Source organism: Myxocyprinus asiaticus, chromosome 33 (assembly GCF_019703515.2).
Source record: "Myxocyprinus asiaticus isolate MX2 ecotype Aquarium Trade chromosome 33, UBuf_Myxa_2, whole genome shotgun sequence".
Taxonomy (NCBI): Eukaryota; Metazoa; Chordata; class Actinopteri; order Cypriniformes; family Catostomidae; genus Myxocyprinus; species Myxocyprinus asiaticus.
Window position 1 is genome coordinate 35,902,518 of NC_059376.1, and position 18,066 is coordinate 35,920,583.

Here is an 18,066-nt window from a genome sequence, read left to right on the forward strand (position 1 = left end):
TTGTTTTGTTTGTTTGCTTGTTTGTTTGTTTGTTTTTAAAATTAAGTCTTATTTGGTTATTTTGGGGGGTGGCAACTCTGCCTTCAGCCAAATGGGTCAATGTTCAGCGGGATAAGGTCAATTTCTGCAACGAATCTATGCCATAGGAGAGTACGCAGTCAAAATTTCTAGTGTATTGAGATAAAATGCCCTAATTTTTGAAATAATTATACATTAAATAAATAATCAAAAGCAGTGGATTTTTTAGATTCAAAAGTATTTATTAAATTAGTATTAACAATGAGTTCATCAAAGTATGTGAACATGCTGAGATTTAGGTTCATATTATTTATTATACATATTTATTATCATTATGTTTCCTGCCATGCAGAAAGAAAATCTTGAGTCACTTAAATAATAATAAATTAATATTTTGGCCTACTTTGACGCTCTACAGTGAAAAAAACAAAAGATTAAATCAACGACTCACTTGACCAACGAAAACGCTTGTCGTTTTAAAGCATGGAAGCTGGACATACATTACAATGCATGTAGGCAATATGACCAACTCTTACCAAATATATTTTTAATTTGCTGACAAATAAGAAGTGTTCTGTTTTTATAATTTATGAAATATGATTATTTACAGTCTGTGCACGTTAGATTATGGTGTAGACTACACATGCCATAGCTACGCATAGCCTACAGCGTAGGTTTGATGCAGAAGTATAAAAATGGCCTTAAGCACAGTCCAGATAGCCTCTGCTGGTAGATACCATATCCTATACCATTATGGCTATTCAAGATTAACCGTGTAAGCCAGCTTAGCAACTGCCACTGAGATGAATTACAATGCTATCGTACAGTATATCTCTCTCCAGGTATTATAAACCTCCTTTCTTGAATCTGAGAAATCACAAATATTGCTCAGCTTAGCCATTTCGAGCTGCCAATGAGATCTTTATGTATATTACCAAGCTATTACAGTTAGTGCCTTCACTTTTTGAGTTTCATTCAGAGTCTTTTTATACAGCAGAAGGCTGCTTTTTGACAGAGGGCAACATTCGGTGGTTCATGTTTCCAGCTGTGCTAACTCTCTCGTTTGACAACTTCACATAGGAGCCAGCAATGAGCTCTGCACACACAACTAGGGAAAGGATGGAACGGATGTTCATTATGCTACAGTTTCTACAGGAACACTGACATTTATGTCTGCCACCCTTTTCAAGCTTGCACACTCCAACAAAATCATGGAACATGTGCTTAAATTTTCAGAAAGACTCAAATTAGAGCATCTACTACCGGCAGGGGTGGATGATTATAATACAGGAAACAGAAGCTTACCTGGATCATGTACTGAAACTGGGAAAACTGTAAAAGGACATTTTTTTTAGAATGTATTAGCTTTTTGCAATTCTCCTCTCTGAAGAACTGGAATACCTTTGTTTCCAAAGCTTACAGTTGTCTTTACTTTGCTACAGTACACAGAAGGACAGAGTTTTCTGCAGTGTTCTAAACACCTTCTGGCATAGTTTTCACAGCACAAATGGCACATTGTTTACCAGCTGACAGAATGCTTGCATCCATTTTTTTTTTATTTTTTTTTTTTTACTTACCTTCCAGTGGATTTTCTCCAAAACAGCCTGTTATAGAGTTGACACCCAATCAAGTTGCATTTATGGTGACTAATTAACTTGGTACTGCAACATTGTCATACTGTTCTCTTACAAAAAAGCACTGTGGTACATGGTACAGAAATGGTATCACAAGGTAATACTTTGGTAAGGTACTTTGATAAATACCATGGCACTGAATGAGTACTGTATCCATATGCCATGGTATTTACATAAAATACACACAAATAAACCCCATAGTATTAGCAAAGTACATGGTACTGTAATTCCATGTGGCACTTTTTTGTAATTGTAAAATAATTGAGTACTGTTTCACACACACAATAATAATAATAATAATAATAATAATAATAATAATAATAATAAAATAAAATAAAAATAAAAAACATTTTTAAATTGCTCTGAAAATGGATAGCATATGTAAATTCAGATAAATAGAATGCTTACAGAAAGCCAATTGTATATTGTTTTGATGGACTTGGGGTTGAAAGAATTTTGAGAGACAATTTGATCTAATATTTAATATATTTTTTAAATGTTGCACATTTATGTAGCTAATGAAAATCCCTGAAATTATCACACTTATTTGATATACACTTTCAGTTATGTTCAAGGTGATTAAATCAATAGCTTTTCAATAACTGTCCAGTAGCCTCCGTAAAATTATATTAAATTAAATTAAATATTTTGGGTAAAACGCCCCCTCTGTTTAAGTGGGGGGAATAGATTTGTTATAAAAAAAATTAAAAGTGGGCTCACATTGATTGATCCAATCACAATGGAGATTCATTTGTTTATAGAATGCTTGAAATGTTATGAAATGCCAAATGTGATTAAAATGAACAGGAAATGGTTGACCCTTTTCTGAAGTACTTATTGGAATAAGCATTATATTAATTTCTCTTATTCAAAAGAAGCATCTTGCTGTCTTATTTGCATTAGTTGAAAAATTTTACACTACAGCTATTGCCCATATATACACACAGTATCACTATAAATTGTGAAAAAATGCTGTGCTCAGTGATGTCATACAATGGCAGTTTATGGTGACCACAACTTCAAGCTTCAAAAGGATGCAAAAGTATAATTCAGAAGTCTAATAAATTATTCCGTGAGACTCATGATTGGTAATAAAACATACGATGAGCTTTGGTGAGAAACAAACCAAAATCGAATGTATTATTTAGTGAAACTTTTACTCTCCTCTGCATTCATGAGTTCATGAGTTCATGAGACTGCACAAGACCAGTAGTTCACGCACCTGCTGGCGAAATGGGGCGTTCAAGCGAAAATGCGTTTTGTTTATCTAAAAACAGGTCCGCCACAGTGATACTAAAGAACAGAACACAGCTGCATACAAACCAGGGACCGAACTTACAAAACATGCCTGAAGAGTTTGTAGTCCAAGAATAGATGCATTTCTATGCCAAGCCTTATTTTATTTAATTTTTACTATGCTTCTGGTCATGGTGGTTTTTAGATGGATGGCCAGGCTTTTTATGTCAGATGGAATCTGTTATCTCTGATCCAGTTCGTTTGCTGGCTTCCATGGCTGCAGAACGCAGTGTTGTTTGCCTGCAAACTTATTCAAATCTAGCAACCTGGCAGTGTCGAAATACTATTGGTGAGTGGGCAGTGGGCGGGATCACACAGGCCAAAACATAAACAGAAATTCGCCCAGAATGGAAACTTCAAAGTAGAATATACTGGCTGTTGCATTGTTATCGGAGAAGCCAGTATTTCAACTTAGCATGTTTCCTAATTCTCTAATGACATATTATGGTCATTTTATGATTTAGTACAGTAACAATATTACATATAGCACCTTTAAGAGATGAGAGATATCCAGAGGAACGACGCTGAGCCTTATGAAGAAGAAGCTGTCTGTCACGTTATTAAACCAATCAGGTCAGAGTAAACTGGTCAACGAAAACCTAATTTGATTAGTTACTAGAAGCAGGTAGACCCGCCTTCCCCCTCGCGCTTGCGAAACTATTTTCAGTGAGAAATTCGTGTCAAAAGTGTGAGCACTACAAAGGGAAGACGGAACAGTGTATATCAGATTATTTCTGGAAAATATTTATGCAACAATCACAAGTCATTTACACGTTTGCAGTAGTTTATTTTACACATACAGACTGATTGTACGCGGTCAATCCTTTTGGCTGTTCGTGACACCCTTTATTTGCTTGCATATGGCTGATTGCAGGTTTTCCATGTTTTTAGCCATGTTTAGGCGCAAAAACAGTGGCAAAAGTGTAAGCGCAAAAAAATCAAATGAATAAAAAAAAATAATAAGTCAGAAGAATACACGAAAATACAGATTCACAACACATGAATTACATTTATGCAAAGCATTAAATCATTGCTAATATTTATTTCTTTGGCTTGCAACTTGATTTACACCTTCAAAAAACGTTCTGTGCGCATGCCATTTATTTTAACGCTTGCAATTTGATTTACGCTTTCACAAATCTTACTCTGAGCATGCAAATCACTTTGTAATCCCAAATAAGTCTCCGGGTACTTTTCCTGCTATCACAGCCATTTTCACAGTCCGTTTGAAATACAATTATTTTATTTACAAATACCACGAATTAATTGCTATTAATGTATCTGTTATAGCCGACTAGCTATAGGCTATTTAAATAACTTCTGAGCATTACGTCCAAGCCAGCTCCTGATATTTGGTCTCCTCTCTACTAATTTTGTTTCTAACCATATGCATAAGGAGTTGTGTTTATAAAAATGTTTCATAAATAGCCCATCCTAAGTCAGTTTTATAGCAAACTATTTCAATTTCAGAAAAAAAAAAAAAAATAAATAAATAATATATATATATATATATATATATATATATATATATATATATATATATATATATATATATATATATATATATGTTACTGTATCTAGCCTCGAGGATACAGCTGATTGATCTATGGTAAGTGAACATTCTGAGGCGACATGCGGCTGTATTCAAGCCGGCGCGACGCGACGTTGGTCACTTGCCAGTGAAGACACGGTGTTAGCGCAAGATCTGGGGGCGGATTTTAGCAGCTCTCCACCACAAAACGTATCCGCAGACCACAGGAATGAAGCAACTCTAACGGATGTGTAACACACACAGCTATTTCGGATAACTTTATTCTTTATTATCAAAACACACCTTTTGTTTTTGTTTCTTATGGACTGGACAAGAAAAGTTTAATATCTGACGAGGAATACCTGACAGCGCCTAACGGAACGGGCACATACACATCGTCCGCAAACTGTCACACCTTCCTATCTCAAATATTTGAGTGGGTCGAGGAGATCGGATCTGCTTTTGGACTGTATTTTTTGTTGGTTGTTGTTTTCGTTGTTTTGGGGTGAGGGACAAGTCCCTAGAAGTACGTATAGGCTGTTTTTTTCTTAACAAAATGAATGTAGATCTGTGATCTCTAGATCTTCTCTGTAGGTTTGTGCGGATCATCAGTTTAGTAGTTTTTAGTTCCTGTAGACTGTTGTTTCTTCTCCTTTTTTTTTTTCTTTGTTGGATACTAGAATTTCAATAAGACTGAGTCGCTTTCTCTCCTCTCGTCCATGAAACCAACTCTCGGATGGTAAGGATTCCAGAGAATGGTAAATGATCGATGGAAAATCATGAACAGTGTTTCAGAACTCGAGGATGGACAGCAGCATAAATCTCAGGTATGTAGACACGTGTGTCGTGTGTTCTTTTAATCTTTCACAAGAAAGATGTGAGCGCATCATGTTGAGGGAGAGACATGTGTCGATGTATTCATGATGCTCAGGCAGGTTAAAAACTATACATATGATGACATGCATGTCTTATTTTTTCTTATATAGAATGCAAAGTGATTTTTCTTGGACCTGTATACTACTTAAATATTTTAAATAACACCCACTATTAATACATTTCATATATGCAACTTATCCAAGCCTTTAAGCATAAATTTGACATTTTAGAGAGTCATTATTTTGTCTCTTTGGATATTCTGTCTTGTAACTAATTGCTCTGGCTCAAAAATAATTCAATGAACAGCTTGCAATGTACATGAAACAGTTTTAAAGAGTGGCCTACTGTATGACCTATATCCTAGTGCACAATAGTAAGTATCTATCAAGAATAACTCCTTTTTGTATGTGCATCTCATTTATCATAGTCTTACCATGTTGTAACCTTTATAAAAGTGTTTTTGTATGACATTTTGACCATAAAATAAGATTAAGGAATAAGCCCCTTCAGGAATAAAGTATTTAGAGTGATATAGCAGTAGTGTCAGATGACACCTCTTTCCATGCTCTCTGCACACAAGGGAATACATTTGTTTCTATTATGCAGCTCAGACAGAACTATGGGATTATGCTCAGCCCCTCCATGTGTGAGCGATGGCATGTCTGCCAGAAAATTTCACTCATGACTGGTGGAACTCCATGCATTCACTGCAGAGAGAGGGAGAGAGCACACACCACAGAGAAGCTCTGATGGTGAAACTCAGCATGCTGAAGGGTGTGAAGGCTCTCTCTCTCTTTCAAAGCTTGTTTGAAAAAAATAAAATAAAATCTATATCTCGCTGCTGCCTGCTTTTCACAGTCACTGTAATCTGCAGCCAGCATTTAGGGGGAATGTACATAACACAGTGTTTATAACGGTCCTGATTATAGCTGTTTAAGGATTGGATCACGGCCGTAAAATCTGTTTATTACTGCTATCATCATTGCATGGCCTTTTCCTCTAACCCCCTCTCAATGGGGATGCGAAGTGTGCATAATACAATGCCCTTTCAGTAATATGTCAAGCCCTGCTTTTAAACAGCATCAACTAACAGAGAACTGGCATTTGAGCCTTTTTGCAACACATCTGCTTTGGCTTTTTTAATGGGAGTTCATACTGTATGCCTGTCTTTTTAAAGGAACATTCTGGGTGTAATACAAGTTAAGCTCAATCAACAGTATTTGAGGCATAATGTTGATTACCATGAATATACATTTTAACTGGTCCCTCCTTTTCTTTAAAAAATGCTAAAAGCTGGGTTTTACAGTGATGCACTTACAATGGAAGTGAATGGGGCCAATCAATAAACGTTAAAAGGTTTTAAATGTATAGCCACAAAACATAACAATATGCATGTTAAAATGATCTGTGTGATAAAATCACTTACTAGCCTTTTTTTGTGTGAGTAAATGTATAGCTATTTTGAAAACGTTGCTTTCATGACGACAACACAGTAAATCCTAAATTGACCGTAAACCCAATGATTTAAACAACATTACAGCTCAATTAATAAACAAGTTTTAACAGACGAATTAGATGTGAGTGCTGTTATAGCACTATTTATGAGCTTTACATTTCTGCCTTTAAACCCTCCAAAAATTGGTCCAATTCATTTCCATTGTAAGTGCCTCATTGTAACATCAATTTGTGCTTTTTTTTTTAAAGAAAAGGAGGGACAAGTCGAAATTTTGTTTTTGTTTTTTTGTGGTAGTCAACATTATGCCACAAATGCTGTCGATTGTGCTTAACTTGGATTGAACCCAGAATATTAGTTTAATGAAAAATCTTTCATCATTAACTCGCCCTCATGTTGTTACAAACCCTTATGACTTTCTTTTTTCCATGGAACACAAAGGGAGATGTTAGGCAGAATGACAGTCTCAATCACCATTCACTTTCATTGTATGGAAAAAGATGCATTGAATGGTGACTAAAGCTAACGTTCTGTCTTTTTGTGTTCCACAGAAGAAAGAAGTCATGAATTTGGAACAACATGAGGATGCGTACTGTAAATGATGAAACATTTTTCGGTGAACTATCCCTTTAATAGGTTTTTTTATTTACCCGTCTTTCATAATGCAGTAATTTTAGTACACAGCTTAACTGTCAGTTTATTGAAATGCCTGGGCATGTTTGTTTTTTTTGCTGCCAAAGTTATTTTAGGGGCTGATAATTAATTAACGTGAATTCTTCTGCCATCCGTCTGACTGATGTTTATTAATAAAATATTCTCTTGGAAGAGAAACAGAGGGTTCTCATCTCATGAGACGAATAAAACCGCTCACCTGCTGTAGTGGAGCATTCAGACTTTGATGGACATGATTTGTAATTCCTAGTGCTGCTCTTTGTGACTTGATTTTCCAGTTGAGTATAATGGGTGAAGCCCATTGCCCATTTGCACTGAAGACGGTAACGTAAGAATGGGTTAAAAATAGGCAGAACGGTCCGTTGAGACAGGCGTACAGGTAAAAGGAAGATTTGTATATTTAGCTTTCTGTTGACAATATGATGTACAGTGCGCCCAAACAAGTTTATTGCCTAGAAAATAAAGGGAAAGAGGAAAACAACGAAAATTCATGCCATGATTGCTTATTACATTATAAGCGTGGAGCACCAAGATATGCTGCTTGTTAACAGACTGTTAGATGAGGTCCTGCTGGTTAGTTTAAGCTGTAGATAGAATCATTATAGGTTAGTAAACTGTAGATAGTAACAACCTAAGGTTGGTCAGATGGACCTATTGGCTCTTGGTGGAGATTTCTTACTCTCTGCCCACCCATGGTACATTTTAAGCTGCTGCTGTGTTGTTAACCTTGATAACAGATTGAAACTAAAACATCAGCAGTGTAAATATACTGTGCACCTAAAACAGTTCATGGTGAATCTAGGTACCTCTTCATACTAGGTAACTGATTTCCTCATTTGCTTTTTGAATAGAATCATTTAGCTGTAAAAGGCAAGAGGGATTGCAGATTCTGTAGGAAACATCTTCCATATCGTAGAGCAGGAGAAATGAGCAATGGCTATAATTACTTGCAGACATCATCTCAGCACAGGATGATAGCAGCCTCTTAAAGTTAAATAGAGTTTTTTTCCATTCATTATCCTCTAAAATGTGTCAAGTTACTTAAATTGTAGAAGCTAAAGATTTGCACAATGAACAGAGTAGCTGGATGAGGAGGAAATTCAGATACTTTGAGAGGAATTCACTAAGAATGAATTTTTGCCTGCTGACAGTGTGGTTTATTTGCCTGTATTGCTGTCTGCATTGTTTTAGCACCAATTTCACTGAAATAATTAGGTTATGGTGCAAATACGCCTTAACATTCAATTCCCGATCTTGTGGGTCAAATGTTGAATGCTCAGTTGTGCAGGATGCAACAGACTACCACGATCTGACATACTAAAAGGGAATGTACAGAATCACTCCACCTCTGTGATCCAGGCACCTGAATCAGCTCTATAAAATGTCAAAAGTGTGCTCGGCTATACTACCTATCTGGATATATGCAGAGTTATAATGCTTTTCTCCATTATTTGATGGTGATTTGATGAATTTATGCTGCTGCCACGATCAATAGAAAATGTACACAAACATTTCTTTTTGATAAAATTACATTTACCGCCTGCACTATTTCAGTGCCTTTAGTGCCTGGTTAAACTGGTTTGCAGGTGGTTAGTGAATAAGACACCGGTTTTTGCTGTGAAATACCCACTCTTATGTGAATTTTCCCCTTTATCCTTTGAGTTAATCATTTAAGAGTTTGTGATGTCATTTACAGTGTCTGACTGTCCAGCAATTCCCCTCGGCACACACTGCAATTCAACACGGCCAAACAAAGACAATGTGAGAGATGTTTACCAATTTTGTGCTGGACACAATGGGCAGAAAAAGTCCAAACATGTGGGCCGAAATTCATTTCTTTGGGAAGCTTGTCAAACATGGTGCTGCCAATTAAACACTCCTCCAAAAACCTGGAAGCCTGCTGTTCTGTAATGAAAACTGTTACTGCGTGAATGAACATGGTCATTATGTGTATACAGGATAAAACACTGGATACCTAGCATGTCCCTGGCTTACAAAGTATGCTGCTGTACAGCTCTGATGACCTTAAAACGCTTTCCCATTTCATAATGAAGTGGTGTCCATGTGCTTTTCCATCCTGTATTAGTGTTAAAGGTCTGCTTATTTCCATACAATTGATGTTTATTTGCTTTCACAAAAGCACTTATGCTATTATGTTTGAACCACACACACACACACACACACACACACACACACACACACACACACACACACACACACACAAACTATAGTGATGGGGTTATTTCAGGATGGGTTTTAAATAGGTGAATTGTTGGGGTTTTTTTTCAATAAGAGGTACTGTTATTGCGACCAATAAGCTATTGAAACCAAGTATATTCAAATTCATTTAAGCAAATATTAAAATACAGTAAAAATCTAATTTAAAATACTAAAAGCAGATTTTTCATACTATTTTTCACTTAATGAACACAAGGAACAATAATTTGAAGAATAATGTTGATTAACCTATCTTTTTTTTTATAAAAAAAAGCACAAAAAAAAAAAAAAAATGGAAGTTACAGTAAGTCACTTTCAAATGGAAGTGAATGGGGCCAGTCCATAAATGTTAAATGTTAAAATACACACTGTATCAAAAGTATGGCAATATGATGAAAACCGCATGAAACATTATACATGTGAACATGATTTGTGATAAAATCTCTGTTCTGCATGATTTAAGAGTGATAAAATCACTTACGGTGTTTACTGGCATACGTTATCATAAAAAGTTGTAATATTGGATATAACTTCATGCAGAAAAGATTAGTAAGCAATTTTATCACACTAAAATCATGAAAACACGAATAATGTTTGCATCTTGCAGCTGTACTTTTAAAAACTTACTGTAATGATGCTTGCCTTTTTTTTTTTTAATAAATGAGAGTCAAAATTACTTTTTGTAGTAATCAACTTTATGCCACAAATGCTGTTGATTGAGCTTAACTTGTATTGAACCTTACTGAACTACTAAATATTCCTTTAATAAATAAAAAATTACTTCCATGAAAATGTTTTAATAAGTTAACAGAACATTGAATCAGTTTTATAAATCAATTAATGGAAACAGACAGTTTGAACCGAATCACCAAAATGCTGAACTTACCAATATTTTTACTACTGAAGTTTAAATTAGAGACACTATTAAAACTTCTCAGTCTTTATGTTTTCTGAGTCCTGAGATGGAAGGATCACAAAACAAATCTAATGATATTATCTTTAGGAAACTTAACGGCTAAAAAAAGGCACATTAAAATCAATGCGATATTTACATTGATATTTTTCTCAATTTAATATGGCCAGAACAATAATTACGTTCATGTTGTGTATATTTGTTATATCACCCAGCCCTAGTTTTAAATCATCATCATCATAAAGTATGACCCATAGAAATGTCTAAGAGCCTCAAATTCAGAGAACACCCATTTAAAACCCCTTCCCTTTCAATCTTTGTTATGTTTCACTATTTATTTTCGCAGCAAGTGAAAGCTATCAGAATTTCAACCAGATCGTTTCAACCATAACTTAGTCCTCATCAAGCCTTCCTGTATGCATAATAAAGTCTTCTGGCCTTGGTAGTAGCACGTCGACAGTGGATAGACGTGAAAGTCCCTCCAGAAATATGGCTTTACCTTCTCTGCTGTTATCTGTGCAGGATATCAATCACAGGATTGTGGGGCAATTTGACGGCATATGAAATCTGATGTATAGAGTCTATAGCTGAGGGGCTCACACTAAGACAAGTTGTATAATTATAGGACATCAATGGCCCTCCTAGATGACGTCTGTATATCAAACTGTCATAGATCGTTTTTTCAGTTTGTCACCCAGAACATTTATGAATGTCATGGCTGTGCTGGAGTGAATGTTATTTGGTTGAACCTCTGACCTCTGGATGCTTTTCAACATATCTCTTACCTCTTACCAGAGGTGTCATTTTTGAGGGGGAACTAGTGGCATTTCTGGCTCACTTGGTGCGCTAGAGGCCATGACCAAATAAAGAATAAACAACTTTGTAGATGTTTTATTTAAGTATGAGACATATTAGTTTAGTGGCAAAAAAGGGTATCCGGGTTCAAATCCCGATTGTGTATATATCTTTTTTTCATCTTTGATCCCTAGTCAACGATGGGACGGGGTTTCCTCCAGAGCCCATACGCTACTGTGGGTGTCGCTGGATTTCGGACTTCGCTCAGAATGCTTTCCAATGCTTTTTGATACATGGCAATGGCTTTGGCATCACAGAGGGTGGATCAATGGTTTTTCAGGTCTTCTTCAATTAGTTTTGACCATGTCTTCTTGGGTGCTGCTCTTTGAACTTTCAACTCTGTTGGATGTTTTCTCCAGAGAAGCTTGTACGGTGTCCTGGTGATGCTCATTCTGCAGATGTGCCCGAACCATCTCAGTCTTCTTAGTTGGATCGCTTCCTCGACCGTTGGCTGGTGGTCGCATCTTATTCGGATGGTTTCATTTCGGATGCGGTCGCGGAGGGAGGTACTAAGGATCTGCTGCAGGATCGCATTTGGAAGACCTCAAGCTTGTTTAGGTCTTGCTTCACTAGAGTCCATGTTTCTGACCCATATAGGAGAATTGGCAGGATCAGCATCTGGAAAAGGCGTATTTTGGTCTTAACGGAGAAGTTGGCCCTTTTCCATAGGCACCACTTAAGTGAAACGAATGCCGCGGTTGCTTGGCCGATTCTGCAGTGGACATCAGTTGAAGATGCCACTTTCTTCTCCTGCACCATGGATCCTAGGTACTTGAATTCCTGAACCTGTTCGATCTGGGCTCCGTTGAGGTGGACATTGGCCGGTGAGCCATCTGATGTCAAAACTTTGGTCTCGTCTGCGTTGATTTTGGTGTATATATATATACAGTATACTGTATGTATGTAGTATACTGTATAATATTATATATACATATAGCATATATAATAATATATAATATTATAAATAATATATATTGGTATATATTAAATATTAAATAAATATTAAAATATTATATTAAATAAACCAAGTTCACTTTAGTGTGGATAGATGGCAGAATTTTTGGTTAAAAACAAATTATCTGCGGAGGGTGGAACCCACCAAATTTAGACATGAGAATGAGTCATTTCTGCCACAGAAAACCCTTTTTTACTGACAATAATTGTGCAACTAAATATATATATATATATATATATATATATATATATATATATATATATATATATATATATATATATTTTTTTTTTTAATCTGAAGGAGCAATTACCCATTTATGGAAGGATTTATAAGACAATGATGAATAAATGTAAACAATCTAATTTTCTATGGGTCAGATCTGTTGACATTTTGCAATAGCTACCTTTATTTAATTCTGCAGTTCAGGCACACCTTTGGTATTTGTCTTTCGTCTGACATTTCCTCTCTACGTTTGTGCGATTACCTACAGTAAAAAAAGAAAGTTACATTCTGATCCTTATCTTCACTCAACCTGAATAAGACAGAAGACCAAAACGAGAGAATAATACTTAGCAACTGCAGACAAGACAGAAAGTGTTTCTTAAGAGCACACTGTGAAAGTCGACATCTTCAGGGTGGATCAATGTAAGGGAGAGCAGCAAAAGCAGATTTTATTACCATCTCAAAGTGCAGTATAATTCTCCAGTACAATATAACTCTCACCAGAGCAGTGGGCATAGTCAGTGATACTAGTTTGATACTAGCGTAATACTTCATACAGAGATACTAGTATACCAGGTATGTTCAAGATTCAGCATTTTTAGCAGTTAATACATTTAATTTTGGGGCTTTTTTCACAATTTATTATTGACAAATGCCACATTCAAACCTACATCACCCACATGAGAACCACAGCTCAACATGTCTGGAGAACTGCTAGGCTATGACTCCGGCAAAATGTTACAATTGTAGGGTTTGCTAAGGCAAGTATCACTTGCTATTTCCCATACTTGGTATAGGAATTTAAACAGGAGCTTGTTATTTTATTATCTAATGCAGTCTAACGGTGTCAAAGGCCACGAAATTCAGGATAATATGACACTTTTTTGACATATACAATAAAGAACAATATGTGGAATATACACATTATCCAATCTAATGTAAGGCACAAATGGCAGATTAAACAGATTGGCATTAGCTGCATTATTTTGAGCAGGTAAGTTTGACAGTTTTAAGCCTATTAGTCCAATTTATTGTGGAAAAATAATAGTATAAAGCATAAGTGATTTTGACAGTCAGTTATATGCTCATTGCCTGGCCCAAGTGGGGTGGACAGATTATGATTTAGGTGGACTGAATCTTGTGGCATCAGGTATTTTATGTGACAATGGTTGGCAAAGATTTCATCTTTCAATTGGAAGGTCAGATCATGCAATTTTTGGTGCTGTTCAAATTGATCTCTGAATGGCCTTCCACACTTGCCAAGCAATAATAGACAATGAAATCATGGATAAGGATGCTCTTTTAGTGATAAAATTGCATATGTGTACAGTATTTCATTGTTTTTGTGCACCATTCAAAATTGAATTGAGAATACCTTTTAAATTCAAATTCATTTGCTGAATTTTAATTGAGGTAGAATACAGAATTGCAATTCAAAGATGCAGAAAATGGGATGAAATTCAAACTGCTGTAAGTGGAGTATCTAGAATTGCCATCTCAGTTCTGAAAAACACTTAATGAATTATAGAATTTTCATATAGCTACATACTGCACAGCATAATATATACTCAATAGATTCAAATTGTGATTTTCAATACTTATTTTTTAATAGTATGTGAAAACAATCAGGAGGAAATTTTGTGATGCTGAATGGCAAAATTAAAATCTGGATTTGATCTTGTTGAGTTAATTGTTCTAACAGTAAGTAATAGCTTAGTTTAAATGTGTATAATCAGTTACGCTTTGCACATAACAGAGAATAAATAGGCATATTTACTAAAAATGAATTATATAATTATTGCTTTTTTTTTTTTAATTATTTTTTTTATTTGGTCTAATGAAATGATTTCCCTGCCATTCCAAATTTAAATTACAATTCAACATCCTGTGGGGTGTGGCCAGTTCAGTATTAATTCCAACTCATGAAGAGAGCCAATTGTTACACTCTTAAATTACACTCTTATATTGGCCATTGTCACAACCAGTAGTATGCTTTGAGTTGTTGACAGTGGCAGTCCGAGAGGGAATTTTCCAGGGAGGCTGATATGTAAATCAACATTGATCGAAATTATAAAAGATTGCAGTATTTTATTATATCTTTGTTGCTGATAATTATGTTGTCTTACACAGATTATCTCTCCCTGATATTTTAAATTGTCTTGATGTTTTAAAGAATAGTTCATACAAAATTCAAATTTGATCACTTTGTTTATTTTGAATACCTTTTGAGGAGGCTCTGCCTTTCTTGCCTCCCCTGACACACAACCACTGAGTTCATTGGCAGATGGATCTGCATAAACTTAAACGTTAGCATAATTGTCACCTAGAGGTACTTCTGCAGTTTGCATGGACAGGAAGTTGTTATTTTCCACCAGTCAATTGGTGTGATTTACAAACTGGATAGTGTTTTAGAGACTCAGTTAGTCCAGTTAATGTGAGATCTTTTAAGACTAAATGCCACTGAGCAGTAATATTCCAAGACAGAATACTTCAGTTCTTCTTATCTCCACCACTGTGGTGGCCATTCAGCTCTAAAATAGAGAGACAGAGATTAAATACGTCTGTGGTAACAGAACCCAGCTGTTCTGAGATCCATGAATCCCGGAAGCCTTGTGCGGTTTTAGCCTCTGATGCACATATTCTTCCCTAGCCAGATTGGCTGATCATGCAACAAGATGCCAATGGTGGTTGATATACTGTTGTTTAACTGTTATTTAGCTATTTAGGTTATAAAGGCCTACATTTCCTGGGCAACGTTATCTGATTTGTATTGGCAGTGGTTCTAGCACACACATATTTTCATACCTTTAGAAAGACACTACAACGTATAGTATAAACATATTGACAGTATCTACAACATAAACCTTTTTACATTAATTTTTGCAATGAAAAAAGTGCTAAATCCTTTGTGGTTCATAGAATATTGAATTAAAGTAATTCATAGGTTGGTTTTATTGTTTTATAGTAATTACTTGTGGTTAAGTGCATTCCACTTAACACAGTTTACATGCAATGAATCTAATTTGCTAAACTTGCTTAAACTAACCTAATCTGATATTACAGTTTTATTGTTATAAATATAACTCGCACACACATCAGTAAATAGGTGAAACATATTAAGTTCCACTGTACACATTATGCTGAGCTTTGACGATAATTAAATTCAGCCTAGCAAAGAGGTCAAATGACTTTACTTTTATTAGTCCCATCTGGATTTAAATTAGAGTACATTTCTCAGACAAAGTTTCTCCATCATTTACTGATAAATGAGGGTCTTGGTATGGGATTGCATCTGAAATGAACTTGGTCAACTGCGACAAAACCCTTGCAAGGGTTCAGATTATTTTAGTTTCAACCAAGAGGATTTGTTGTACACAAGGAAAAAGGGTTTTCGTTTTAAATACTGTCTATACGTTAATATTGAATGTTTCAATGTCTATCCAAACGTGCAAAAAGCGGGTTAAATTCTCCCAAATAGATTAAAGATTAATGCTGTATTGAATTTAAATCAACAAAACCTACCTCCCTATCCTAATCAATAGCATCATAAACAAATGAGATGGAAAAACCAGGCAAGGTTTTGAAGGTTAATTCAACAGAACCTACCTCCCTACAGAACATCCCTTGACCTTGAATTTAAACTTAACTGATAGTGTTAAAAGCAAAGTATGACAAAAAGCACAATTGCTGAAGTAACCACATGATTTTGTGATGCTTCTGTGTGTCATGGTTAGTAAGGAAGGACCCAAATACACACACACACACACACACACACACGACAGGAAACAAGGAACAGACCAGAACACGCTGACAGAGTTGCAACACAGCAAAACAGTCCAAAGACAGAACAGAGGAGAGACTATATAGGAACTGGTAAATGGAGGCAGGTGCCGCTGGGTGGAGAAACAATCAGTCGTCCTGGCAACAGAGCTGACGTACTCCACGTTGCACCTGCAAAACACAAGAGGGAGATAGGGAAACACAGACACATGTAAAGACAGACAGAAGGGACTGTTCAGCCCAGACTGTGACAGTAGCCCCCCACAGATGCCTCATGGTGTCCGAACTGGGCAGGACAGGACAGAACGACAAAGGGCAGGAGGGTGGGTTCACTAGGAAGGTGGCCAGGGCAGACTTTTAGGGAGCCAGGATAGGTCAAGCGGTCAGCCAGGAAACCAGAGCAGACAGGGTAGGTCAGGACAACAGCCCAGGAAACAAGATGGACTGGGTGGAGACTTAGGGAGCCAGGATAGTTTTGGCGGACGGCCAACGAAACAGGACAGACTAGGTGAGGGAATGGGGACAAACAAGGGAGCAGACCCAGGGATGAGGAATGGACCAGAAAAGAGTTTGGTGCAGGATGGAACTAGAATGGGGCTTAAGTCAGTGCAGGGCAAGTGGGAACTTGGGAGAGGATGAGGGTAGTAATGAGGGTGATAAAGGCAGGATGACCCTAGGTGGTAACGATTTAGCAGGAGATATCATTGATGGCTGCTGGGCAGAGGGAAAAGTCTGGGCAGAGAGTAAGATCAGACATTGCCGCAGGACAGATGGAGAGGTCAGATATGGCCACAGGACAGAGGATGAGGTCATACATAGCCACAGAACAGAGGGTGAGGTCAGACATGGCTGCAAGACTGGGATCACACTGGGTTGCAACCACAGGCAAAGGAACAGCCTGACCCTGAATGGCCACTGAACTAGGGTCAGACCGGATGTAGGCGGCCACCTGGGCAGCGGTCAGACTGGACGTGGGCGGCCGTTTGGCACTGAACAGACTGAGCAACAGACTGGTAGCTGGTGTCTGATGGGTGCTGGCCATTGGACTGAGCAAAGAGCTCGTCGACAGCCTTGGGGAACTGGACAGGCTGTGTGGTGACTGCCGTGGTCGGGAGCGGCAGCGACTGAGGAACGTCCTCCGAGGCTGAAAGTGCTGGCAGCGACTGGGAAATCTCCTCCGTGGCCGGGAATGCTGGAAGCGACTGGGAAACGGCCTCCGTTCATGGCCGTGAGTGCTGGCAGTGACTGGGGAACGGCCTCCGTGGCTGGGAACGCTGGCAGCGATTGCGAAATGGTCTCCGTGGCTGGGAACACTGGCAACGACAGGGAAACAGCCTCTGTGGCCGGGGAATGCTGGCAGCGATTGGGAAATGGTCTCCGTGGCTGGGAACCACTTTAAGATTCATCTCATCATATTCCAGCTCATCCACTGCAATCAAAAACCCACATGGGAAGTCCCTCACATCAGTTCCCCTCTGATGGACATTGCGAAGGTGGATGAGCTGAATCATGCGCTGATGAATTGAAGTCAGTGAGGGAAAATGGAAGATGCCCATTGTGCCTCTGCTGGGTCCAGAATTGGTTGGATTGTTCTGTCACGGTTAGTAAGGAAGGACCCAAATGCAGGAAGGCAGAATAGGGCTT

At 37.3% G+C, this 18,066-nt stretch overlaps 1 protein-coding gene across 2 annotated transcripts in view; it reads left to right on the forward strand.

Moving 5' to 3' along the window:
* The first annotated feature begins 4,691 nt into the window (after positions 1-4,691).
* LOC127423950 (fibrinogen C domain-containing protein 1-like) overlaps positions 4,692-18,066 on the forward strand; it is a 157,013-nt gene continuing 143,638 nt past the window's right edge. The window contains exons 1-2 of one of the 2 annotated variants that reach the window (XM_051668667.1): positions 4,692-5,005; positions 5,160-5,306. In XM_051668667.1, coding sequence (XP_051524627.1) covers positions 5,235-5,306 — 72 coding nt within the window. In that variant the 5' untranslated portion in view covers positions 4,692-5,005; positions 5,160-5,234. The remainder of the gene's footprint in view (positions 5,006-5,159; positions 5,307-18,066) is intronic. The other variant, XM_051668668.1, reaches the window with a different exon arrangement.